We start from the raw sequence: 27,685 nt of genomic DNA, 5'->3' as shown, positions 1-27,685 counted from the left end.
CTTAACTCCAAAAAAGGTTTGCTTTTACCAGTCCAGGAGCCAAACTACTGTTTTGCTAATTTTTTTAGGCTTTTGATTAAATCATGGGCTGGTCTAAGCAAAGTGACACAAAATAAATGTATTCAACGCATATCGAATAGAGCGCAGCTACCAAAGCATACACTGTATTGTACAATCACGGGGTGATTCAGATGGTAGCCTGCAGCTGGAGGGCTAAAATCGGGACATTTCAAAACATTTTAGCTTTCCCTTGTTAGTACAGTAGCCTAAAAAATCTCTATAGTCCAGAAAAAAATCATGACAGTTGGCAACCCTATGGGGGGAGAGAACGAGTGCATGTGTATGTGGGAGACAGATGTGAGTGGACGGTTATGTGTGTGGGGAGAGAAAAGTGAGTGAGCATAAGTGTGGGAGAAGAAGAGGAATTGAGAATGAGCATGTTAGTATGTCATAGAGTATATGCGTAAGTGAAGTTCTGTGCACATACCACCACCAACCCACAATCTCGGGATGAAGGACATTTTTTGATTGCCAAGTTATGAATATTGGGCTGGGTTAAAGGATGGAGGAAAAAAAAAACAAAAAACTACAGTTAGCAGCATCCCTTAAGCGAAAGCTGTGAGGAGATAGGGTACGGCAGCTGGAAACTAAAGCTCACACCATGCTTGAAAAACCAGCGTTGAAGAGAAAAGGATTCAGAATTACAGCGTCCAGCATGCCTAGTTGTGGCGAATACTCAGAAGCCTGAAGAGAGAATTAAAAGTACCGTTCCCAGCATTCCCTGATAAGAGTTGAGCGGTGGTGTGAAAAGCGATAAAAACGATCCCGGCAATCCCCGAGAAAAGAGCCACGATAAATGATTCCAAACTACATTCCCGGCATACCAATGGAAACGGCATTGAACGGGAAAGGCTCTACTAGCAACTACATTTTCCAGCATGCTTGTCCAACCACTGCCTTGGAGTGTATAACGCAGAACCCCGCTGCCTGCCGGGACTTGTAGTATTTAAAAGAAATCCAAAAAGATGTTTTTCTCCATCATTCCCAACATTCCTTCGCGATTCCACACTAAAAGATGCCGGTCGTGAGGCTGCCCCCAGTACGGTTATTGGACGATTTTCTGTTAAATTTGGCCCGATTCTCCCTTCCCGTAATGGCAGACCTGCAACGTTGGAACAACCGCGTGATCAACAACCTGCTCTATTACCAGAGCAACTACGCCTTGGTGCTGTTCGTGCTGCTTATGTTAGGGGGGTGAGCGGAACGGCTTTCCATTTAGAGGAGGAGTTGACAAAGAGGGAGGGGAACTGGTCTACCAGAGGAGGAGGAGCTATGAGAGAAGGAGGGGAGCCATTCTACCTGAAGAGGAGGGTCTAAGAGGGGGAGGGAGGGGCTGAAACATGGGGAATATTTCTCTTTTGGGGAGGTGGTCATGGAAATAGGTGTAGGGGAGCTGCTTTCTTTTGGGAGTAGAGAGTGACAGAAGGAGGGAGGGGATTAGCAGGAAGTGATGAAGGATTTGGAGAGAATATTTAAGGTTTACCAATTCTTCAGGAATTAAAGAGTAACCTCCAAGACATAGCTGCAAGCAACCTGCAGAAAATCACAGACAATAATACAAACTGCTTGGATATGATATTCTTGCAGATTATAATTCAGCTAGTACTTGCAAATCAGGATTTAAGGAGAAAGACAATCGGGCCGATACAGAAAACTTCACGATCCAGTAAATAAATTTATGTAAATGAGGGCCCGCGATAAAAGGAGGCGCTAGGGACACTAGCACGTCCCTAGCGCCTCCTTTTTGACAGAAACGACGGCTGTCAGCGGGTTTGACAGACAACGCTCAATTTTACCGGCGTCGGTTCTCAAACCCGCTGACAGCCACGGTTCGGAAAACGGATGCTGGCTAAATTGAACATCCGTCTTCCAACCCGCGAGCCGCAGGTAGATTTTTAATTTTTGATTTTTAAAATTTTGGGGCCTCCGACTTAATATCGCTATGATATTAAGTCGGAGGGTGTACAGAAAAGCAATTTTTTTCTGCTTTTCTGTACACTTCCCCGGTGACAACCGAAATTAATGCCAGCCTTTGGCAGGCGTTAATTTCTGAAATGTGCAGGCACTATTAGTTTTGGGGGGTGCACCTCCCAAACGCGGGCTAACAGTGCGCTCCTCTGGAGCGTATTTTACTATATCGGCCCGATATGAGCAAAGGCACTCAGCTATAGACTTAACTTTTATAATGTGTATGCTACAATATTTATGCATTCCACAAAATCACAGATGGGCCATGGCCAAGGGTAGCAACTGGATGGGTGCACTTAATTGGATGTATAGCTCTTCCTCTCTGTGCTAATCAGTTGGCGGTAGGAGAGTGGCGGTTCCTTGGGCCACATCCATCTTTGCCACCTGGGGCCAACTGAAGTTTTAACCATTTACCCCCCACACAGTTCAAACTATGAGGTATACCCCAGATGGCAGGAAAGGAGGATGTGGTCTGAGGCCAATGTGCTCTTTACTTGCATACCAGCTTGGACTCTCGCCAAGAAGATTGGCAAGGAAAAGAGGGTGGGTGTGAATCGGCGGGGCAGAGTTGAGAAGTGGTGAATTGGTGGAGGGGAACAGTTAGGTGTGAGAGAAGGAATAGCTGAGGTGCATGCGGAAGAGGGGTCTGGTGGCAGGGATAGTTGAGAGGGAATTTTCGGCAAGTATGGTGGATGTTTGTGAGAAAGGAGATAGGGAGTGGGATGGGTTTATGTATGTGAAAGAGAGGATGGAGTAGGTTTACATGTGTGGGGAGTGTGTGTCTGTGAGAGAGGGAATCTGCACCAGGTGGGCAGGGGAAATGAGGAAGGTCCCTTCCTCCATCTCCTTTTCTTCTCTGCTCGGGTCCATATCCCTCATCCCAAATCACCATGTCCCCCATCTCCTTTCCTCCCGATCTCGATCTTCTCTCCACTCCTCTGTCTTCCTGATATTCCTAATTTCCCACTCCATTGCTGGTCCTCCTCCCATCCTTTCTTGCAGAGATCACTAGGATCCTTTTTCCCCCAGCCAAAATAAAAAAAAAAAAAATTCCTAGACACATAAGAGGTCAGAAAAAGACTTTCATTTTGTAAAGCAAAATAATAATTTACATTCAATATGCAAATTTATGTTAATTTGCCACAGAATTGCTGCAGAATCTACTCCTGAGCTTTTTTTTTTTTTTTTTTTTTTTAGAAAAATTGAATGGACGTAACTAATACACACAAATTAAAAAAAAACATTAAAAACTAAATTAAACTCTTAACACTTTTGAAACTCTGATTTTCCCGTCGATAGCAGGGCTGTCTGTCAGGCCCGGGAAGGTGGAGCTTTCCAAAGCTGTTACACAGAGTTCAACTCTATGTGGCTGCACGTGAGTTCCCGCTCAGAAAAAACAGATTCTCCTCACTCGTGTTTTCTGCGCGCGGGACGCACGCAGAGCTTCTCATCTCCTCAGAAAAGTTCAAGAAAACAGATCACAATCTCATGGGATGAAGGAAGGTAAAGTGCCCAGGCCATCAGGGTTCAAAGCCTGTGCCTGTGGCAAAATCATGTCGCTTACAGATGGCCCCTCTGCTTGTTACGTGTGCCTGGCCCAGACCATGATCAGGCTATTTGCACGATCAGGCTTTGTGCAAAATGTCGCCCAGGGCAAGTCGCCAAAGGCAGACAGACAAGAAAGAAATTTAAGAAGAGCCCGAAGCTCCTAATGCTCCCCCTCGGAATCGCACTCTTCGCCGGGATCAGAGAAGCAGTTGAGGCCGATTCAAAAGAGGGCAGCCTTCCTAGGCCCTTCCTCCTCAGGCATGGGTGAGAGAGTAAAACGCCAGGAGCACACAAGCAGGGCCCTTCGCCAGAAAAAGCATCCGCACCTCAATCGACGCAGCCTCCGTGAGCGTCGGGTGCGGCGCACGACTCAAAATCCAGGGTCAGGTTCATGGATCCTTTGCAGAATCCTTTGCAAGATCATACTGGAGTGGGCGGCTCTTCATTCAATTCACCTCCAAGCGACTTACCTACCAGGAATTGTCAACACACGAGCGGACAGGTTGAGTCGTATTTTTCACCCACACGAATGGTCACTGCACCAACAGGCGGCAAACAAGATTTTCCGCCACTGGGGTGTGCCAGTCATAGACCTGTTCGCCGTAGACCAGAACAAGAAGGTAAGCAAGTTTGCTCACTGCGACACAGTCCTCACAGAATTGCACAGGATGCCTTTCTGATTCCTTGGAAAGGAGGGCTAATGCATGCCTTTCCATGATTCCTCTTCTCACTCGCACTATTCAGAAGTGCATACAGGACAAGGCAGACTTCATCATGATAGCACCAGCGTGGCCCAGGCAACCTTGGTACGCCTACCTACTCAATTTTTCCATAGACTACCCAATTCCACTCGAGGATCGCAGCGATCTACTGTCACAGGATCAGGGCTCTCTGCTATACCCTATGCACAAGACATTACACCCGACTGCATGGAGATTGAGCGGTCATTACTAGCAGAGATGGGGTTATCCCACACTGTACAAGATGTCATACTATCAGCCAAAAAGCCATCCACACGACGTAATTACCAGTTCAAATGAAAAGATACACTATGGGGCGGATTTTCATACTCCGCGAATAGGCCTACTTTTGTTTGCGCTCCAGGTGCAAACAAAAGTACGCTGGATTTTAGTAGATACGCGCGGAGCCGCGCGTATCTGCTAAAAACCTGGATCGGCGCGCGCAAGGCTATCGATTTTGTATAGCCGGCGCGCGCCGAGCCGCGCAGCCTACCCCCGTTCCCTCCGAGGCCGCTCCGAAATCGGAGCGGCCTCGGAGGGAACTTCCTTTTGCCCTCCCCTCACTTCCCCTCCCTTCCCCTACCTAACCCACCCACCACGGCCCTGTCTAAGCCCCCACCTTACCTTTGTCGGGGGGATTTACGCCTCCCAGAGGGAGGCGTAAATCCCCGCGCGCCAGCGGGCCTCTTGCGCGACGGGCCGTGACCTGGGGGCGGGTACGGAGGGCGTGGCCACGCCCCCGGACCGCCCCGGGCCGTAGCCATGCCCCCGTACCCGCCCCCAAAACGCTGCCGACACGCCCCGAAAACGCCGGATTTGGGCGGATTTAGGCGAGCAGGGCTCTTAAAATCCGCCCCTATGTGTTGTACACAGCATCGCTTTGACCCACGGCACTGCCCACCTGAAGACCTGTTAGAATACCTACACACACTCTATGCAGCGGGACTTGCAACAGCTTCCGTGTGAGTCATTGAGTGCTATTGCGGCCTTGCATGTCCTCCATAATGGTCAATCGATTTCCACGCACCCAATAGTTTCTCGATTCATGACGGGCCTAGCCACCTTGGACCTCCAGTTACGAAGCCAACAATTCCATGGGACTTGAACATCGTACTTGAACAGCTCATGTTATCTCCATTTGAACCTATGGACTCTTCACACATAAAATACCTTACGTGGAAAGTAGTCTTCTTTATAGCAGTTACTTCTGCATGGAGAGTCAGTGAAATTCAAGCATTAGTTCACTATAGTCCATATCTGGTATTCTACCACCATAAGTTGATTCTTCAAACGCACCCATCTTTCCTTCCGAAAGTGGTTTCGGCTTTCCACCTCAACCAATCTATTGAACTTCCAACATTTTTTCCAAGACCACATAGAAATGATAGAGAAAGATTGCTACACAAAGAGCTCTAGCTTACTACCAAAGCAGAACAAAAATTGATTCCAGACCCTCTCAACTTTTTCTCACATTTAACCCAAATGCTCCAGGTCAACCTGTAGCCAAGAGAACTATCTCCAGCTGGATTGTTCAGTGCATAAAAGTTTGATACGAAAAGAGAGGTTTACGACTCTCTTCCACACCAAACGCCCATCAGGTACGGGCGGTATCCACTTCAACTGCCCATCTAAGTCATGTTCCGCCAATCAACATATGGAAGGCGGCAACATGGTCCTCTCTACATACCTTTACAGCACATTACTGCCTGGACCAGCAATCAACAGAAGATGCCAAAGTGGGCAGGGCAGTACTCAATACCCTACAGAAATAAACTTCAACACCGGCTGTCCACAATCCAATGTCACGCTACTAATAAAAACAAAGAACAACACTTCCACAGCATGACCATTCAGCTTGGGACTCCCAAGACAGCATGGCTGATTCAGCCCTGCTATCGAGGGGAAAAAGCAAGTTTGCTTACTGTAAACGGTGTTTCCATAGATAGCAGGATGAATCAGTCATGCTGACCCGCCCACCTCCCTGGACAGCCAGGCACAGGAACATTAAATTAAGCTACTGCTATGTCACAGACTGAGGATAATCTGTTTTTCCTGCATGGGAACTCACGCGCAGCCGCACAGAGTTGAACTCTGTGTAACAGCTTTGGAAAGCTCCGCCTTCCTGGGCCTGACAGACAGCCCAAGACAGCATGGCTGATTCATCCTGCTATCTACGGAAACAATGTTTACGTTAAGCAAACTTGCTTTTATAGAATTGCCAGTGGTTTTCAAATTGTTTTGTTTATACAATATCTCAAACTTCTGGCCTGATGTACTAAAGGATATTTTCTATTTTGAGTACACAAGAAAAATGCTCCATAGTAATGATGGCAGATAAAGACCAAATGGTCCTCCAGTCTGCCCAGTAAGCTTCTTATAGTGTTGTAACTGCTGCTCCGTACAGGTTACGCCTATGCATTCCTTTCTTCATTACCATCCACGAACCTCTAGGGATCCACAGTGTTTATCCCATGCCCTGTTGTGGAGCGCTAGGAGAGCGGTCTCACTTACCAAGAGGTGTGTGTTCTTGGGCCACGGCTCGACCTTAGAGAAACTCCGAAGAGGTGCCGCGGTAGGTGAGGCATGCCCGAGCATGGGCTGGACGGGAGCGAGGCTGGACTGAAGACTGGATATACTGATCCTCCTCCGGACCTGCACGCTTCGGAAGACCAACAACGCAATGATGGTCTTATGAACAGTCCTCCGACTGTTCCAAGCCCTATCGGACCTGCCGCAGGGTACGGCAAGAAGTGGCAGGCCGGATGGAGGCCAGGGCAGCGAAGACCGGAACATGGAGACTCAGGGACGAGGTACTTGAATACACAGACGTAGACTTCAGGAACAAGACAAGTACTAGGATGCACAGACGTAGACTCAGGAATAGACGTAGACTCAGGAACGAGGTACTTGGATGCACAGACGTAGACTCAATAACAGACATAGACTCAGGAACGAGGTACTAGGCTTTCAGAAGACTCAGAACGAGGTACAAGGCTTTCAGAAGACTCAGGAACGAGGTACAAGGCTTGCATCATGAAGAGCTATTCAGCCCGCCCGTGGGACTGGTCGTGGACCAATACATGGCTTGCCGCGGGGTACCAGGCTTTCAGAAGACTCAGGAACAAGGTACAAGGCTTTCAGAAGACTCAGAAATGGGTACATGGCTTGCATCATGAAGCGCCCTACTCAGCCTGCCCGTGAGGCTGGTCGCGGACAACAACATAGCTTGCTGCGGGGTACCAGACTTTCAGAAGACTCAGGAACAAGGTACAAGGCTTTCAGAAGACTCAGGAACGAGGTACATGGCTTGCATCATGAAGCGCCCTACTCAGCCCGCCCGTGGGGCTGGTTTGCAGACCACGACATGGCTTGCCGAGGGGTACCAGGCTTTCAGAAGATTCAGGAACGAGGTACAAGGCTTTCAGAAGACTTAGGAACGAGGTACATGGCTTGCATCATGAAGCGCCCTACTCAGCCCGCCCGTGGGGCTGGTTGCGGACCACGACATGGCTTGCCAGGGGTTTAGGACAACTGAAGAGGAACACGGATAACAGGATCAGGGAGAAACAACATCTGGACTGGAACATGGATACTGGATCAGGAGACAGACCTTAGACTTGTAACACGAACAACAGGCGGACATCTGGACTGGAATGTAGCTTACAGGAACAGCAGGTGGACATCTGGACAAAACAAGGAGCTCCAATGAAGAACAGGAAACACAGGACCTTGAAGAAGTGCTGGAACAAGGACGACTCTGGAGCGAAGGACAGCAGGATCCCAGGAGTGACCAACTCCTTGCAAAGGCAAAGCTGAAATGGACGCTGAGCCCTTTTGTAGGGCTGAAGAGGACAACGCCCAGGGAGGGGTCAGCAGAGGGCCACACCTGGCTGGCCCTTGAAAAGCAGGAGAGGGGCGCGCGCCCGCGCCTAAGGAGAGCTGGATGAAGAGAGCTGGAAGCTGGTGGCGTCCTCAGCCATGTGGAAGGCCCGAGGAATCCAGGCAGGCAGTCGTGCAGCCCTGCTCCGAAGCTGGAGAGATGGCAGGCTGCAGGAGCGGCTCCCAGCCGTGAAGACTGAAGCAGGAAAAGCAGGAGAGAAGAAGGGCTGGCTGCAGTCAGAGCAGAGACTGCAGGCACCGACAGGGACGGCCTCCCTGCCGGTCAAGGACCCAGGCTAACGCAGGCACCGGCAGGGACGGCCTCCCTGCCGGCTGAAGACCCCGGGAGAGTTGCAGCACCTCGGGGGAGAGCCGGAGCGGCAGCGGAGGTTCCAGCCTCACTGAAGAGCTCCTGGCAGCCCGACCCTGCCGCACAGGACCGGAGGCAGCCGGGGAGGAGCCTGGCGACGGCGGCAGGCCCACCGCGAAGAAGAAGACGTAGGCGGCCCGACTGACCGCGTAAGGTGAGGAGCCTGCCCGCGTCCGCAACATGCCCTTTGAATTCATTTACTGTTTTTGTCCTCACTATCTTCCAGGAGGACATTCCAGGCATCCACTTCCCTCTCTGTGAAGAAATATTTCCTGATGTTGATTCTGAGTTATCCCTCTGTGGAGTTTCATTTCATAATCTCTAATTCTACAGTTTTCTTTCCAACAGAAAAGATTTGAAGTTCATGCATCATTAATACAGTTCAGGTATCTGAATCTCTGTATCATATCTCTTCTCTTCCAGGGTATATATATATAATATATATATATATTAGATATGTGAATCGTGTCATCGATCGTCTTAATGATCGATTTCGGCTGGGAGGGGGAGGGAATCGTATCGTCGCCGTTTGGGTTTTTAAAATATCGTGAAAATCGTGAACCGGCACACTAAAACATCCCTAAAACCCACCCCGACCCTTTAAAATAAATCCCCCACCCTCCCGAACCCCCCCAAAATGCCTTAAATTACCTGGGGTCCAGCAGGGGTCCGGAACGACCTCCTGCAGTCGAATCGTGTTGTCTTCAGCCGGCGCCATTTTGCGCCGCCATGTTGCAAAATGGCGGCGCAAAATGGCGCCAGCTGAAGACAACACGATTCGACTGCAGGAGGTCGTTCCGGACCCCCGCTGGACCCCAGGTAATTTAAGGCATTTTGGGGGGGTTCGGGAGGGTGGGGGATTTATTTTAAAGGGTCGGGGTGGGTTTTAGGGTGTTTTAGTGTGCCGGTTTTCCCGCCCTCTCCCTTCCCCTCCCCCTTCCCCCGATTTATGATTTTTTGACAATAAATCGGGGGAATTGTTATTGTATCGCGGCTCTAACGATTTTTGACGATTTAAAATATATCGGACGATATTTTAAATCGTCAAAAAACGATTCACATCCCTAATATATATATGTAACTGCTGGGAGGGACAGATCCTTTACTTGGCACCCAGGGGCACATAGAAATCTGTAGAGAAAAATTCTTTCTGCACAACTCCTCTCAGCCTCTATTCTTCTCCTTACCGGAGAGCTTTAACCTGAGGCCTTGAGTTCCAATTTATGGGGACAAACAACAGCTCTTATACCCTCCTCCTTTGCAATTTAACCTAGTTTCTGTCCTTAGTGTACAGCATCCATAATTATATAGTCTTGGCATCCAATAAACATGCAGCAGAGGATTGGTGGTTCCCAATGTCTTTACTGATAGTTTGTTCAGATGATTTAATTATATTTACACTTTTCACATTCAATTGATTAGCAGCAATAAATAATAAGACAGCAGATAGAATAAACTTTCCTAGCGTGTAGACAAATGGACTCAGGACCAGTAGGTTTATGCTCCCCTGCCAGCAGATGGAGACGAGCAAGCTGACTTCACAGTAATATAATCCTGCAGTGAACCCAGCCTGCTAGTGTTTCCGTCTCCAGCAGATGGTGGATGTGCATCTCCCAATGGGGATTGCTGTGAGCTTTTTGAAAGGAGAAATTTGAAATTCTAAATTTAGAAAAAAAAAGCCCTGCTCTCCTGCAGTGATACCTAAAGGTCCCTCCCCCAGTTGAGAATTCCTGAGGTGATTTCCGTGGTCCCTCAGAGGTGTGCCTTGGCCTGGGAGCTGGGTTTCCCGGCGTGGACTTAGCTGCTAGTTCAGTTAAGGCAGCGGGTGCAGGAGGCCAAGCATGGCAGTGACGGCAGATGCCCTCTCCCCCCGCAGCCGGAGAATGTCTCTGTACTCAGCTGGTAAAGCTGGCTCAGGTAAGGTTTAAAAAAAAGGAGAAAGTTTTACCTGAATCAGAGACAGAGGGGTTTCAGGACTTCCTCAGGTCTCCATTCTTGGCGTGCCATGCCAACGTTCATCTTGCTTCCGTTGGGGTTGGGGAACTGGGCAGCCTGGTAGGTTGAATGGCCCCCAGTAGGCTAGGCCCCGCACTTAGGCTTTTTTCTTGCACGCCGCGTGGTAGGCCGCATCGGTCGTTTTCACACGCTTTTGTGCGTGTTCTGCTGCCTTCTATAAGCCGTTGGTGTGTGCAATGTGACGGCTATGTGCGCACATTGTGCACTCTGTTTTTGGGCACGCTTTTTACGCGCACAACCTTTTTATATGCTTAACTTGGCACACAGGTTCTGTGTGTGCCTTACCGCGCTTCTAGGCGCTTATTTTTCTGGCGCATTTCATTTCTGAGCACGAGCCATTCCAATGCCTGTCATATTAGGGCTTCTCAGCCTGACCCGATTTCTAACCTGTCATCGCTGCTCAGACACTCATGGAGAGTTGTTTTCCTCTGATTTTGCTAAGCCTGGCTCTTCCCATTCTGATGATGGGTTGGTCATGGCCTTGACTGGAGGGACGCCAGATCTTGGTTCTCCCTTGACTGGCTTCTCTGCTGGTGAGGGCAGTTCTGTGGGATTAGTTCCAGTTCCTCTGGGCTTGGTCTAGACCCAGCTGCTTTTTCTTGGGTGGAATTTTTGTTGCGCTGCTGGTGGACCCTTGGCCCGAGGTGGGGTTGACACTACCCATAGGGCAAGCCCTATGGGTCCCCACCATCAGGAGGCGGAGCTGTCTAGGAAACGGAGGCCAACTGGAGCTTTGCCAATACCAGCCCTCGTTCCCCGCAGGTTGAGCCCTTGGGTGCCGGGGCCAGCTAATCTTAGGCAGGCCTCCGTGTGACGACCCCAGTAGATGTGAAGCAAGGATTCACCAGGGACCAGCTGAGGTATCGGAGGACCAGTGTCGATCCGGATGAGGCAGGGATCCAGAGACCCGGCTGCCGACAGGAACAGGGCAAGACAGGAGGCGCCCAGGGAGCAAGAGGCCAAAGCCTGAAAGGCCAAGCCCGGGGGATACTGTAGACAAGATCAAGGCAAGCTGGAATCAGGGCAGGCAGCTGAGCTAGCAAGGTACCAGGAAGCAGAGCAAGGGTCAAAGCCAGAGGATCAATCCAAGCATAGTCCAACGAAGCAGGGGTCAAAGCCAGAGGATCAATCCAAGCATAGTCCAACGAAGCAGGGGTCAAAGCCAGAGGATCAGTCCAAGCATAGTCCAACGAAGTAGGGGTCAAAGCCAGAATATCAGTCCAAGCATAGTCCAGTGAAGCAGGGGTCAAAGCCAGAAGATCAGTCCAAGCGTAGGAAGGGACTGAGGAACAATCAGGGACAGGAGCCAGAAACAGGAGCAGGAACCAGGAACGATGGGCAACGAGCACATGAGCAATCATGGAGACCTATTGCCAAGGCAGGGAACAAGTGGCTGGGCAATGCCTTATATACTAAGGCCTAGTGATGTCATCAACTGGGGCCGCGGGCTATTTTCCCACCGCGGCCCCTTTAAGAGTACGGGAGTCATGTGTGCGCCTAAGCCAGGGCCCAGAGGAGGCAGGATGGCAATGTCTCTCTGTGGCCCACGCGGAGAGACCTGCTGGGTGCAGGGAGGAACCGTGGAAGAGTCAGAAGCGGCAAAGGAGGCTGCAGGGCTCGGGAAAGGAGGCAGCTGCCCTCTGCCATGATCAAAGGTGAACCGGGGCTGACAGCTGGGTTCCTGGGATGAGTAGGCCCAGACGCAGGCCTACCGCGGCCGGGATGCGTAACAATTTTTTCATGGCTTACAAACCTTCCTTCAGGTGCAGTCCTCCGCTTCCCCCTTTTCTGTCTGGTCGGACCCTCAGCCAGCGGCTCCTCTTTCTTCGTCCTATGCTTAAGCACTGGGGCTCGCCTCAGCTCCCTACAGGTGTTCCGACAGGAATCTGGATGGCACTGATGGCGAGATTGATCCTGATTCTAATGAAACCGCTATCTGATGGAGGAGCAATCAGATAGGAGTTAAAATCTGATGTGTTCTCCATGAGTAGTTAGTAATCTGTAGTATTTAGGAGAGTTGTGGGTGGATCCTTGGACCAGTGGCAGCACCTCGGGGAAGACCCCCGGGGAAGACCCCGAGAGGGACCACCGGTCAGGCTCAGAGTATGGAGACAGACACACACTAGTTCTTTTATTAGACAATATACTGAACCACCAGGGTGGCAGTAGTGAGTGAGCTGGAATGCCTGGCTGGGCAGTAATCCCTCAGAAGCTGGAACAGCGATCCCTGGAGGCTGAGCTGTAGAGAAACTGAAATATAGTGAGTAGGCAGGATCAGCAGAGTTCATGTACTGAACCTGATGGTAAGACTCACACAATGTCTCATAGAAGCCCAGGAGCTGGAATGTATAGGCCCTCAAGGAGCGAGTACCTGGTTCCAGGGAAAGCTCTGAGAGAGTGATGGTAACTCACAGATGTAGTAGGCAGTGCTGACTTCCAGGCAGAAGAAGTGAATTCGAAGAAGTCCGGGAACGAGGGCCCTCAAGGAGCGAGTACCGGTTCCAGTCTGCAATCTACAAAGTAAGAGAGAGAGCGAGGCGCCCGAGGAGTGGGTACCCCTGGTTAGTCCGAGGAGGCAGAGTAGCTTAGATAGAACGAATCCAAATCCGTTGTCAATCCTTATCCTTGCTAACTTGATGTGTTAGCAAATTCTAAGACCTTAAATATCCGTCGCGGGTGACGTCATCTTCGGGGGACGCCCCCGAGGTTCGCACCATTGCTGGTACTTCAATCGGGGCCGCGCCGTGTGCGCGCCCCTAGGCCTCCAGGAAACATGGCGGTTAGTAGCATGGAGCCGGTCCGGGGATGCCGGAGGACCACGGCAGGAAGACGCCGCAGCAGCCAATCTTCCTGCGGACGAAGAGGGAGGCGCCAAAGAGGTGAGGAGGGCGGAAAGAGGGTGTCGGGAACCGACAGACACAACACTGATTCCCTGGAAGATGGGGAAATTCCTCCAGGGCTGGAACCGTATTGAACCATGTTGTGGTTCGTTCATAGAGATGAACTGCCAGCCCTGATTTCCCAGACCATGAAACAGCTGGGTGTTCCTGGTTCGGATGCTATGTCAGAGCTGAGGAAGAATCCCATTTTGGTTTCCTTACGTAAAGCCTCTTGGTTTTTTCTTGGTGATGGATACCATCCAGGAATTGATTAATCTGGGATGGGATGCCCCAGAGGTAAATTTTAAAGGGGGTTGGACATCGGAAGGCCTGTACCCTCTGGATCCAGCTTTGAGAGAGCATTTGCATTTTCTTAAATAAGATGCTCTAGTATGTGCCGTGTCTAAGCAGACGACTATCCCCGTAGAGGGAAGAGCGGCTTTGAAGGATGTGCATGATAGAAGGATTGAGGCTATTCTTAAGCAAACCTTTGAGGCAGTGGTGATGGATTTACAGATTGCCTCCTGTTGCGCCCTAGTGGTGAGATCTTGTCTGTTTCTCTCTCAGGAGGTTGATGAGTCTGGAGGGAATTCCAGAGCGGTTATAGAGTCTGCTGCTGCCTTTTTAGCAGACGCAGGCTGTGATTTGGTCTGGACCTCAGCCAGAGGTGTGGCTTCGGTGATAGCGGCCAGGAGTCAACTCTGGTTGCGAAATTGGTCAGCTGACACAGCTTCCAAAGCCAGTCTTATCAAGGTGCCCTTTAAAGGCTCGCTCATTTTTGGGAGCGAGTTGGAGAAACTGGCCAGTAAGAGGGGGGAGTCTCTGGTGCATGAGTTACCAGAGGATAAAAAACAGTTACATCACCCCTTTGGTATGTGGGGTCATTTTCGGGGTTCCAGGCTTTTTGTCCCTACAGAGGGACGAACTTTCAGTGGACTGGGCCTTTCAGTAGGTCTCAGTCTTTTCGTCCCCAGCAGCCCAAAATAGGAGCGGGCTCAGGTGAAGACCTTCCCGAGCTTCCCAATGAAGGTTTGCTGACCCACCTTCCAGAACAGGAAATAGGGGGACATTTATCTCTCTTTATCAGAGGTGGGTCGAGATCACATTGGACCAGTGGGTCTTGGAGGTATTATGCGAAGAGTATGCACTGGAATTTCGTAGTATTCCTCGGGACGGGTTCATGGTGTCCCCTTGCCACTCCCCACAGAAGAAGCAGGCAGTGGATTTCACACTTCAAAGGCTCCTCTGACTGTGGTTTCGGTGCCCACATCTCAAGAAAGTATTGGGCGATATTCCCTTTATTTTGTTGTGCTCAAGAAGGAAGGCTCCTTTTGTCCCATCTTGGATCTCAAAAGGGTCAACAGTCACTTGAAGGTGACTCATTTTCGAATGGAAACCATACGCTCTGTAATAATGGCAGTACAATCGGGGGAATTTCTAACCTCCTTGGATCTGTCAGAGGCTTACCTTCATATTCCCATCCAAGTTGGGGTGCCATTATCACTTTCGGGTACTGCCTTTTGGTCTAGCCACCACTCCCTGAGCAATTTCCAAGATTATGGTTGTGGTAACGGCAGCCTTGCAAAAAGAAGGAATCCCGGTGCACTGTATTTGGACGACTGACTGATTTGAGAGCCAAGTCTCAGGAAGAGAGCTGCCTGGTGACACACAAGGTGATCTCCTTATTGCAGGAGCTCGATTGAATGGTGACCTGACCAAGAGCAATCTTCAACCATCCCAGTCAATGTATCTGGGGGTCCAGTTCGACATGGGACAGGACAGAGTTTTCCTACCGGAAGTTCGGATCCAGAGATGTCTCAAGTGCATCAGTGATGAACACAATACGCCCGATGGTGTGGTCCTACCTACATGTACTTGGCTTGATGACAGCTACCCTGGAAGTGGTGCCATGGGCAAGGGCACATATGCGTCCTCTTCAGAGCTCTCTGCTATCTTATTGGAACCTGCAGTCTCAGGATTATGTGGTTCGGCTTCACTTGCCAATAGAAATCTGCTCCCGCCTCCAATGGTGGTTGCAGGAGAATCATCTGAGAAAGGGAGTTCCGTTATCCTCCGGCCAGATTGGTACTCCGACAGATGTGAGTCTCCATGGTTGAGGGCTCACTGTTTGGAGTTAACGGCCCAGGGGCACTCGAATGCCAAAGATTCCTGCTGGAACATCAATCACCTGGAGGCCTGGGCAGTATGGCTGGCATGCTTGCAGTTCAGCCACAGCTGCAGAATCAAGTGGTTTGCGTACTGTCGGACAACACGACGATTGTGGCCTATATTAATCGCCAGGGAGGAACCAAGAGCCAGCAAGTGTCACAGGAAACAGACCAGCTGATGGAATGGGCAGAAGGTCATCTGCAAATTATCTCGGCCTCTCACATTGCAGGAAAAGTCAACGTAAGAGAGGACTTTCTCAGCAGGGAGAGTCTGGACTCAGGAGATAGGGTGTTGTCAGCCAAGGCGTTTCAGCTGATTGTGGATTACTGGGGCCTTCAGTTCCTAGACTTGCTGGTGACTTCTTGAAATGCAAAGGCTCCTTGCTTCTACAGTCGCAGGAGAGATCTGTGGTCACTGGGAATAAACGCTTTTGTACAGGTCTGGCCGGAAGACAGATTGCTTTATGTCTTTCCTCCATGGCCCTTGCTGGGCAGGATAATTCACAAAATCGAAGGCCATAGGGGACTAGTACTTCTGGTGGCACTGGACTGGCCCAAGCTTCTTGATATGCAGATTTGCGATGACTCCTGGTGGAGACCCCCTTCGTAGTACATCACACATGGATCTGCTTCAGCAGGGACCAGTTCTTTATGAGGATCTGACTCGATTCTGTCTTACAGTTTGGCCCTTGAGAGGGCTCACCTGTTTAAGCATGGTTATTCCTCTGTGGTGATTGCCACTTTACTCCGCACTCGCAAGTTCTCCCTCTTCCTTAGCTTATGTGCGGATATGGAGAGTTTTGAGGCCTTTGAGGGGAGTGAGGTGTTTTTCCTTATTCAGTTAAGATCACTCTCATTCTGAATTTTAGCAGGATGGATTGCATAAAGGCTTGGCCCTTAATTCCTTGAAGGACCAGATTATGACTCTTGCTTGTTTCAGAGGCCTGGTGAATGTGTGTTTCCTTGTCGTCTTATCCTGATGTGGCCCGTTTTTTGAAGGGAGTGAAGCACCTTAGGCCTCCCTTAAGGTTACAGTTCCATTGTGGAGTCTTAATTTGGTGCTGGACTTTCTGGCGGACCATACGTTCTGACCACTGCATAGCCTTTCTTTACGGTTGTTGACTTTGAAGACTGTGTTCCTGGTGGCTATATGTTCTGCACATCGGATTTCTGAGCTACAGGCCTTGTCTTGCCAGGAGCCATTCTTTTGGGGTGACTCTGGGGACATTACAGCTGGAGTTCCATTCTTCTTGCCCAAGGTAGTCTTGGACTTTCTTTTGAATCAGTCCATCTCCTTGCCATCCTTGGATAAGGAGAGAGATGTGGAGGAATATTGCCTGTCAAGAGACAATATTGTGCGGTATCTGGAGGTTACTAAACCTTTCTGAAAGACAGATTGCCTCTTTGTCCTTCATGGTGGCAGGAAACAGGGTGATTCAGCTTTGTGGGCTACAATAGTTCGCTGGATTAAGAAGGAAGTCACTGTTGCATATATGGATGCGAAAAAAACTGTTGCCTATTCAGGTAATGGCGCATTCCACAAGGGATCAGGCAGTGTCATGGGCAGAGGTTAGATTGTGTCTCCCGTCGACATTTGCCGAGCTGCGAGGTTGTCCTCCTTATACATTTTTCCAGGTTTTATCATCTGAATGTGCAGGCCCGGAAGGACGCAGCCTTTGCATGTGTGTGGTGTTGACTGGACCATGGGCAGCCTCCCACCCTATTCAGGAGTAGCTTTGGTAAATCCCACTGGTCCTGAGTCCATCTGTCTACATGCTAGGAAAGGAGAAATTACTACTTACCTGATAATTTCATTTTCCTTAGTGTAGACAGATGGAATCAGCTCCCTGCCCTTGGCTGCTGAATGTTTGTGTCAGTGGTCCTCCTGTGGGGCTACGTGTTTCAGAGGATTACTGGTAAGTGTTTATCCAGTCCCTTGATTGGGGTATGTGCATTCATTGCTTGAGTTCAGTGTTCTTGTTGGTTTTGAAGAGAATACTGGCAGGCTAGTATCATTGCAGGCGTTTATATACTGTGACATCAGCTTGCTCCGGCTCCCTCTGCTGGAAGGAGAGCATAACCCACTGGTCCTGAGTCCATCTGTCTACACTAAGGAAAATGAAATTATCGGGTAAGCAGTAATTTCTCCTTAGAGCATTCCACTTAACACCTTTCTGTCTTCAGAGTAGGTTCAATTTACTATTACACTCAGTCAACCAGGTCGTAATCTATTCCACTACTTTGGCATCCACCCCCAAGCTTCTCATTTTATTCATGAGCCTTCTGTGCAGGACCTTATCAAAAGCTTTGCTGAAATCCAAGTAAATCACATCAAGCGTTCTTTCTTGATCCAGTTCACTAGTCACCCAATTGCAAAAATCTATCAGATTTGTCTGACAGGACATTTCTGTGGTGAATCCCTGCTGCCTTGGGTCAAGCAACCCACCGGATTGTAGACAGTTCACTATCCTTTCTTTCAGTAGAGTTTCCAGTAATTTTCCCAGCACTGAGGTGAGGCTAACCGGCCTGTAGTTTCCAGCCTCCTCTCTGCTACTGTTCTTGTAAAGCGAGACCACAATTTCTCTTCTCCAATCTTATGGCACCACTCCTGTTTCCAGGGATCTACTGAATAGGTCTTTTAGTGGATCCACCAGTACATCTTGGAGCTCTCCTGGGATGTACTTCATCTGGCCCCTTGGCCTTGTCCACTTTCAGTTTTTCTAGCTTGTCCTCCCATGCATTCTATTCTGTAAACAGAGTTTTATCTACCTCATCTACAGTCTTCTCAAAAAGCAACACAGGGTCATCTTTAGTGAATACCAAACTGAAGTATTTATTTAATATTTCTGCTATTTCTTCACCTTTCTCTACACATTGTTCTTTGTCACCTTACAATTTCATTATATCACCTTGGGCTTTTCTCCTTTTTGCAATATATCTGAAAAATGTTTTGTCACCTCGCTTTATCTTTGGTGTTCCTTTCTTCTGCTTTACTGATTTCTTTCCTCATCTCCCTCAGCTTCACCTGGTATTCTTCCCTGTGGTTCTCTTTTTGGGATCCTTTGTACTTCTTGAATGCCTTTATTTTTTCAGCCACCTTTTGAGAACCAAAGCAGTTTTTTTCCTTTTGCTTACTTTTCTAACATAGATCTGTTGCCTTTGTAATAGTTCCTTTCAATTTGGCCCACTGTTGTTCCACCTCACTCATTTTCTCCCAGTCTTCTAGTTCTTCCTCCAAGTATGTCCCCATTTTGACAAAGACTGTATATTTTTAATTCAAAATTTGGATCTTTGTGTGATACCTCTCCATCCTGGCTGTGATATCAAACCATACCATTTGATAATCACTGATGCTTAGGTGAGCACCTACCTGGACATTAGAGATATTATCCATATTTGTGAGCATAGGTCACTTATCACTCCCTCCATCATAGGTTCCATTATCATTTGTTTGAGCAAAGACCCTTAAGGGCAGCCCTATCTCTCTACTTCTTGCAGATTCTAACAAGTTCCTAGAGGAAAAATCCATAAATGATTATTAAGGTGGACTTGGGGAAATCCACTGCTTATCTTTGAGATAAGCAGCATGGAATCTATCTACCCTTTGGGATCCTGTTAGGTATTTGTGACCTGGATTGACCACTGTTGGAAACAGGATACTTGGCTTGATGGATGTTTGGTCTGACCCATTATGGCAGATCTTGTGTTTTATGGCCATATTCCATAATGAGACTCACTGAACCAAGCCTCTGTAATAATAATAATGTCATAGGAACATAAGATGCCATACTACTTGTCAGTTTGTCAATCTGGCCTATTACATCTTCCAGGCTCACCGTGATTTGGTTCAGTTCGTCTCGTCCTTGTCCAAGTCTGCCTCCTCCATTAGGACCTGCAGATTTGGAATTTTGTTGCCCAGACTACAAACATTTGTGGTCATAGCTTTCCAACTTGTCTCCCATGCTTTGCTTCTCTTCCTCATCACCTTTTCTGCTCCTTTTTTTCTTCTCACTTTCTGTATTCTTGGGAGTGACATTCCAATTTCATTGGCCTCCTTCTGCTACCTCCTATCCTTTATTTTAAATGTCTGATGATGTATGATTTGAATTTCTTGCTTAGGATATTCTTTCCTGCCACTGACAAATGTAAGCCATCCTTACAGCATAGTCTTTTACTGCTCCATACACAGCTCCAGCCTTCAGTGTATCTAAATCCACTTTCTTCACATCATGTTTTGAACCATGTACTTACATTTTCTATCTAGCTTATCCTTTCCATGGTAATATTTCAGAAAAGGAAATCCACAGATGTCTAATCTTTTCCCCCCAGATTCTGGAAATCATTCTGTATTGCTTGGATACTGTTTCTAGCAAGGTCATTGGTCCCCAAATGGATGATAGCACCGATATTAAAGTCCTTACTTTCTTGTATAATTGTGTTGACTACCTGGTTTTGCATTTCTACCAGCTAAGCATTTAACTATTGTGTCCCCCCTCAAAATGAGTCCCTCCCTTCTAATGACTGAGTCTCCCAGAAGAAGGAGCTTGCTTTTCTGAGATTTGATAAGAGTTAAAAGGTTTTCTGGTATATTGGGTGTCTTCTTCCTTTTCAGATGCTGCTTTATTTTCTGTTGCAGGAGCAGCTTCATTTTCAATGTAGAAAAGGCATTATGTAAGGGTATCATTGGGGAGAGTGGATGTCTCTTCGTGTCTTTACATTAACAAGTTCCAGTAATATCAGACCATAAAGCCACTGTGTCATATGATGAAACCTCCATAAATAGGTCTGACCAAAGTTGACTACCCTAGTGATGGAGGAAGGAGGAGGAGACCACGTCTCCCTGAGAGGGTTGAGTGATGGATAGAGAGGGGAGGGAATCAGTGAATAATGATCTCCCTGGAGATGGGAGGCAGTGAAGGAGCAGCCCTCCCTAGTAGAGTCCAACTCACCCAGCTCTCATCAAAGAGGCCGTTCTAGTCCTGGTTTGGTAAGTCCATGTATGCAGAGGGTTAAAATCATGTTTGGATCAGTCTTTTTGGATTGGTTTGGATGACTTGTCACCCTGCTGCTGCTTCTGATTTCCTTTAGGATGGGATGAGTGATGGATGGAAGGGAAGCAGCTCTCCTTGTGTTTTTTTTAAATCCTTGTTCTCTCTCTCCTTCTTTCTAGGTATTTCTACCTCATGAAGACTCTTCTATGTGCTTTTGTGCTTTCTGCCACCTTCTCTTCCTTCGTTTGGATGGCAGACCATCAAGTTCTGGTGCGCTGCTTCCGTCGGAAGCACCCAAACTTCTACCTCCTCGGTATCCTCCTCACCAGCTCCTGGATCTTGTTCCTTGCTGAGAGCGTGACTGTTTTCCTCTGGGTGTACATTTTCCCTTTCCTTTGTGAGTACAGAACACTGGCTTCCAGGGGCAAGCCCTTGACATCAAAGGCTATATCTCTATGCTGAGGGATTGGGTCTCTGAAAATGTATTAAGAAACAAGAGAAACTAGTTTTTAGCTGCAGCCTTTTAAAAGAAGGCTTTGACTGTGCAGCCTTAGCTGTGTATGTCCTTGCTCCCCTGCAGGATCATTGTTACACAGGGACTTTATAGCCATTAGAAGAACACTAATACTAGCAAGAATGCTGTCTGAGCTGCCTCCTTCCATTACCATTCTGTAGTGATATGTAACCAGTAAACTGAGGCAGATCAGAGCAGGGAGTCACAGCTTAGAGATATATGCAAGCAATACATGAAGGAATCATTTTATGCAGAGGCTATGGTGCTTTAGAGCATAGGCTAGTGTGATTGACTGATATGTGTCTCTTCTTCCCCAGTGATGGTTATCCATGCTTCCCTGCGCCGGCGGGACTCAAAGAACAAGGCCAAGCTGTCAAGCATCGGGTTGAAGCGGACGCCCATGGGAATACTGCTGGAGGCACTAGGGCAGGAACAGGAGGCAGGATCCTGAGATAGCAAGATGTGGGGGCATGGGGTTCACCCCCAGGCAGCCAGTAGCACCATGCTTCTGTGTAGACTGCCCCCTCTATATAAGGCTGTTGCAGTCACAGATTTCTCTAAAAGCCATGTGCCTCCCCACTTACAGACTCAGAACCCAAAGTCTTACCCAGCAGTCACAGAACTCTACTTGGGACAAACAGCCATAGTCAAAGTGTTATCTAACACTCATAACTGAGTTATAGGCTTTCTGAACGTTACAAGTGCCCATCACAGACTTTTCTAACAATTACAGTCATGCTGTTTTCTAATAGTTACAGCTCCTCATTCATGGACTTCTGTAAAATCCTTTCCTTCCTCAACAGAAAAGGATTCTTAGGATGTTAAGGTGCAGTATCAGTTTCTTACATCAGTATTATCTGCTTCAGCACCTGATATTTTCTAATTTTCTCTTGCCCGTTTCTTGCGCAAGGCTCGGGGTGAGTTATAGGGAATGAAAGGAGACATTTCTCCATGATATCTGGGCTTTCCTCCAAGCCCGTGTTAAAGATCTTAGCATATCTCTCAAGCTTTCTGAAAGTCATTTGCCAGTCCTTTTTTCTTGCTTAGGATTCTATGGAAGATAATTTTTTTTCCAGACAACTAACAACTGCACAATGGCTTTGTCAGGCCTAGTGTGTGAGTAGCGAGGAGGAGAGGTTTTGTTAATTCTCTATCACAAAACTGGAAAAATGATAGAAATGAACCAGAACATGACTTCTTTCAGAGATTTCCAGTCTCGTCTTGGTGACCGCAAGGCCACTTGGGTATTCAGGATCTCCACATGAATATGTGTGAGATAGGTTTGCATACACTGACGACCCAGTGTGTTCAGCTTTGTTTCATGCATATTCATTGTTCATATCCTGAAAATGCAACTGGTCATGGAGTCAACAAGATGGGCTTGGAAATCACTGCCAATATTAACCTAGTTAATATAATCCACCTTCTAAAACCACCACCATTGCTTCTGAAAAGATTAGATAATAGTGTATAGCAAAGATACTTCATACTGGATCCAAATATGTTTCCGGTGTATGTGTGACTGGGGAAACAATAACACTTGTTTTGGCTGGCTTTCTGGAGTTTGTAATAAATCTCTGCCTTTGTTTATATCTTGGGCTTTTTCTTGGTTTAATGCCTTCAGCCAACTTTTTAAAGAAGAAAAAATGTAGCCTCTTCTCCCACAAGCTGGCAAAAGGATGCAAACCTCTATGAAGATGCTATGCAAAGGAAAATCCTTACTTGCTAATTTTCGTTCCTGTAGTACCACGGATCAGTCCAGACTCCTGGGTTGTGTGTCCCCTCCAGGGAGATGGAGACAGAAGTTTGAACGGACTCTGCCCTATACCCTGAGGTGCCACCTAGAGTCTGTCCAGTATTACACTGTACCCAAGCAGAAAGGTTAAAACCATAATTTTCATTATAACAACTTCCCCGAAGAGCAGAGGGAATGAAACCTGTAATGTTACTAACGAAAACCTGCCCATACTCACACCCTGTAAGGGGGGCATACACTATAAGAAACATGTTATAAATCTACAGAATATGGAAATAACTAATGACCGAGCGGGACTCTCCATGTTCCCCAAACTCTGAAATGGGCAGGTACTCCTGGACTGATCCTTGGTACTACAGGAATGAAAATTAACAGGTAAGGACCAATTTTCCTTTCCCTGTACGTACCCGGATCAGTCCAGACTCCTGGGATGTACCAAAGCTTCCCTAACTGGGGTGGGGTACTGAGAGAGTCCCGCTCGGAGGCACAATAGCCCCAAAGGAACCGGGCTCTGGGGCCTGGACAGGCGATAGTGTCTGGCAAAAGTGTGTAGATTTCCAAGTAGCCGCCTGACAAAATTTTCTGCGGCGACACCTGTTGACATTCTGCCCACGAAGCTGCTTGCGACTGAGTAGAATGAGCCCGAAGACCAACCAGGATTGGAAGGCCCTGAGCTAGGTAAGTCGAGGACAATAGCTTCCTTTAGCCAATGCGCAATAGTGGCCCTTGAAGCTTTTTGACCCTTCCCTGGGCCACGCCACAGGACGAAAAGATGGTCCGAAAGACGGAAACTATTTGTAACCTCCAAGGGTAACGTAACAGTGCTCATTTCACATCCAACTTCCGCAGCTTCCTAGACTCAGGAGTAGAAGAATCCAGGTCTGCCAAAGTCAGGGAGCTCCACCAACTAATTAAATGAAAGAGGGACACCACTTTCGGGAGAAAAGAGGGAATCGTCCGCAAGGAGACTCCTGCCTCTGTAATCCGTAGGAATGGCTCCCTGCAAGATAAGGCCTCTGCAATTAGGGTCCCAGCGTAGTTCTGCTGCAAGAGTCTTGAATTCTATGGCAAATTCAGCCAGTGATCTGTTGCCTTGCTTCAAGTCCACCAAAGCAAAACCAGCAAACAGAATTACGAGCAGGGTCATCAAAGACAGATTTAAACAAGTCCATAAATCCTTCTATGTCCTGCAAGATAGGGGTCCTTGCGTTCCCACAAGGTAGATGCCCACGACAGGGCTCTTCCATCCAAGTATGACAGGATGTAGGTGGTCTTCGAAAGAGCCATGGGAAATAAAGTTGACTGTAAGGTGAAGTGCTTGCAGAAAGCCCCGAGTCTTCTGGATTTCTCCATAAAAGCGGATAGGAGCCGCCCAGTGGTACAGCAGTCTTTAATTGCTGTACCACTCCTGTAACTGACCTTCTTGATTAGAAGCTGTGCCTTGTATCTTCTGTGTGTGTAGCTGATGAAATGCTGCAGTAAGTTTCTCCAAAGTTTCCTTGCTGCTCTGAGATGCTTTGGGCCAGGCCCAGTATAGCCTGCAAGCAGAGAGATGCACAGGATCCATGAAGTTAACAACATCCCAAGTTGAAGCCGAATCCACTGGAGTTAACAACATCCCATATTTTAAGCCGGATCCACTGGAGTTAGCAATCTGTTCTGGATTTGCTAGGGAAGTTAGCAATCTGTTGTGGGTTAGACTGCGGAGTTAGCAATCTGTTGGAAATCTGATGCTTGATGGGAGGAGCAGTCAGATAGGAGAAGCAATCTGTAGCGAAAGCTCTGTATAGCGGGCTCCTGGAGAGGGAGGAGTCAGCAATCTTGTAGTGTCTCAGATATCATCTGCTAAGGAGTAGCAATAAATCTGATATAGTTGTGGGTGGATCCCTGGGCCGATGGCAGATGACTACGCCCTCGGGAGGATACCCCAAGAGGGACCACCAATTAGGCTAGAGTATGGAGACAGACACGCATTAGTTTATTTATTTATTTATTTATTATTTATTTATTTATTTATTTAGCAGTTTTCTATACCGACCTTCATAGTAGATAACCATATCGGATCGGTTTACATTTTAACAAAGGGTAAAAACTGAGGGTAACAATTCTGGTAAATAATAGATAACAAAGGAAAAGGAATAAGTCAAAGTTACAATCAACAAGGTATGGAAAACTTGGAGGCTTAAAGACAAGCTGGAAGGAAGATAGAGGCAGGTAGAATAAATATAACATGATACGAATAATTTAACGGGTTAGAGGCATATGCTTTAACCAGGAAATGCCAGTGTCCATTTTAGTTTCTTTTTATTAAACAGGTTATTAGAAACCACCAGAAGTGGAAAGTAGTGAGCTGATATGCCCGACAGGGCTGTAGTCCCTCAGGTACTGGAACAACGATCCCAGGATGGCTGAGCTGTTGAGAAACTGTAGAAAGTGAGTAGGCAGAGCAGGCAGAGTTCATGTACAGAAACTAGATGACAAAACTCACGTAAGGTCTCAAGTAAGCTCAGGAGCTGGAAAGGATTAGGCCCTCGAGGAGCGAGTACCTGGTTCCAGGGAAAGCTCTGAGAGAGCGATGGTAACTCACAATTTTTTGTAGCAGTGATAGCTTCCAGGCAGTAGAGAATCTTCAGAGTGTCCAGGAACATGGGCCCTCGAGGAGCGAGTACCGGTTTCAAAGACCTTTAAATAATTGGAAGCAGATGACGTCATTTCAGGGGGACGCCCCTGAGGTTCATGCCCTTGCTGGTACAAGAGTCGGAACGCGCGCCGCGTGCGCCCTAGGCATCAGAACAAGATGGCAGAGTTGCAGCGTTGAGCCGGAGGGAGGCGGCATGAAGACGCACGGCAGCCAGCCGTCCATCAGACACGGAGGGAGTCGCCACAGAAGTAAAGAGGGTAGAGTGAGGACGTCGAGCAGCAACAGTCGCAACAGTGTCCTCCTGCAAAGTATATCCACCTCAGCCATTAGAGAAACCATTAAGAGACATTGGCACTTTGTAGCATTACATGGAATTTTGGCGGAAGAACCATTAATAGCTACCAAGAGGGGATGGAACATTCGGGACAAAGTAGTGCATGCACAATTGAAAACACAGAAAATGCACAGTGGGGGACAACACAGCAGCAAATGCGGTAAATTTATGGCGTGCAACACCACCATTGAAGGATCCACATGGATCCATCCAGTAACAGGATATACAGTGTATAGGAATAATGATACGGATTGCACCACCAGATCAGTTATATACGTAATTGTATGTTCCTGTGTAAAGGGGTACCTGGGCCGCACTAGTAGGGCTATGAAAGCCCGAATTAGAGAACAAGATTAAAATACCCGCCACAATAACAGCACCAATTGTTCCACATTGTATAGAGAAAAGTCACCAACATTCGATCAATTGAGGTGGACAGTGATTGATAGTTTTGAAGATAAGAGAGTGAGCCAAACTTTATTAAACCATTGGGAACAAGCATGGATTTTCAAATTACATACAGAACAACCCTTTGGACTAAACAAACAACTGGATTGGATGTCTTTAACATAAAGCTCTGGGATTGGTAGTGATAGTATTCCATGGGTTCTTTAAAAGGAAACTGGAAGGACACAGCGGATAAGAACCCTTGGATCAGCGTCGGGCGGAGGCTCGTTGAGCACCGAGGAAGGAGAAACAGCGGTTTCACTTTGCAAGACAGTGTTTGAAAAAAGAGAAAGACATTTCCTGAAGAAGGCATTTTTTTGACGAAACTTGTACAAGTCGGACATTGTAGCCATTTACCATCTGGGACTTTCTAAACGCAAGCTAAGTAACAATTTAACAGTCAAGCAGTAAAAGCAATTGTTTATGTTATACTGACGGTGATAATGATTAGGAGGTGTGCACATACAAATAAAACATATATAAAAAAGCAAATACTGTTGCCAAACTTAAGTTTTTAAAGATATATTTGATTAAAAATGGAGGCGGGAGTTAATGATTAAAATAAGAGAGGGCAACATGGAGAGTACCCAATAAAAAAATATATGAAACACACCACCCATCCTCATAACAAATTTAGTAACATATTGGCAAATTATTGAGTACGGCAACAATATTGTTTGAAAGGAATACAGACCCTAGGACAAGACATGGATCGCAAGGCCTCCACCTGAGCCTACACCTTGGTAATCCACTCCTCGGTAAGGAAAACCTTGCCCAAGATGGTATCGAAACCGAGCACCCAAAACCTCCAAGGACTGGGAGGGAACCAGGTGACTCTTGTCCAGATTGACAACCAAGCCCAGCGAGCTCAACAGCTGTAGGACCCACTGTACCGCCTTCTGGCAAAGGTCCTCCGATTTCACTCGAATTCAAGCCAATCGTCCAAATAAGGATGTACCAGAACACCCTCTCTCTGGGGAGCCGCTGCCACTACCACCATTACTTTGGTGAATACCCTGGGCCCTGTTGCCAGCCCAAAGGGTAGTGCACAAAATTGGAAGTGATGGCCGAACCGCAGATACTTTTGATGATCTGGGTGGATGGCTATGTGCAGATACTCCTCAGTCAGGTCTAGGGACGCCAAGAACTCTCCTCTGTGATTGGACAATATCACAGACTGAAGAGTTTCCATGTGAAATCGAGGCACCCTTAGAACCTGATTGACTCTCTTTAAGTCGAGGATGGGACGAAAAGTGCCTTCCTTTTTGGGGTACCATGAAGTAAATGGAGTAATGACCCCGTCTTAGCTCTCCCGCGGAGACTGGAACTATGGCGCCCAAGTCTTGCAGTCGTCTTAGGATGTCACGCACACCT

General features: G+C 47.8%; 1 protein-coding gene across 1 annotated transcript; it reads left to right on the top strand.

Annotated features, from left to right (window-relative positions):
- Positions 1–884: 884 nt before the first annotated feature.
- Positions 885–22,239, top strand: PRAF2 (PRA1 domain family member 2). The gene is made up of 3 exons (XM_029611201.1): positions 885–1,254; positions 20,799–21,016; positions 21,451–22,239. The coding sequence occupies exons 1-3, from the start codon at positions 1,076–1,078 to the stop codon at positions 21,582–21,584; spliced, it is 531 nt and encodes a 176-aa protein (XP_029467061.1). The 5' UTR covers positions 885–1,075; the 3' UTR covers positions 21,585–22,239.
- Positions 22,240–27,685: the final 5,446 nt, after the last annotated feature.

The sequence above is a fragment of the Rhinatrema bivittatum genome, chromosome 1, assembly GCF_901001135.1.
Source record: "Rhinatrema bivittatum chromosome 1, aRhiBiv1.1, whole genome shotgun sequence".
Taxonomy (NCBI): Eukaryota; Metazoa; Chordata; class Amphibia; order Gymnophiona; family Rhinatrematidae; genus Rhinatrema; species Rhinatrema bivittatum.
This window is presented reverse-complemented; position numbering and strand designations above follow the sequence as displayed.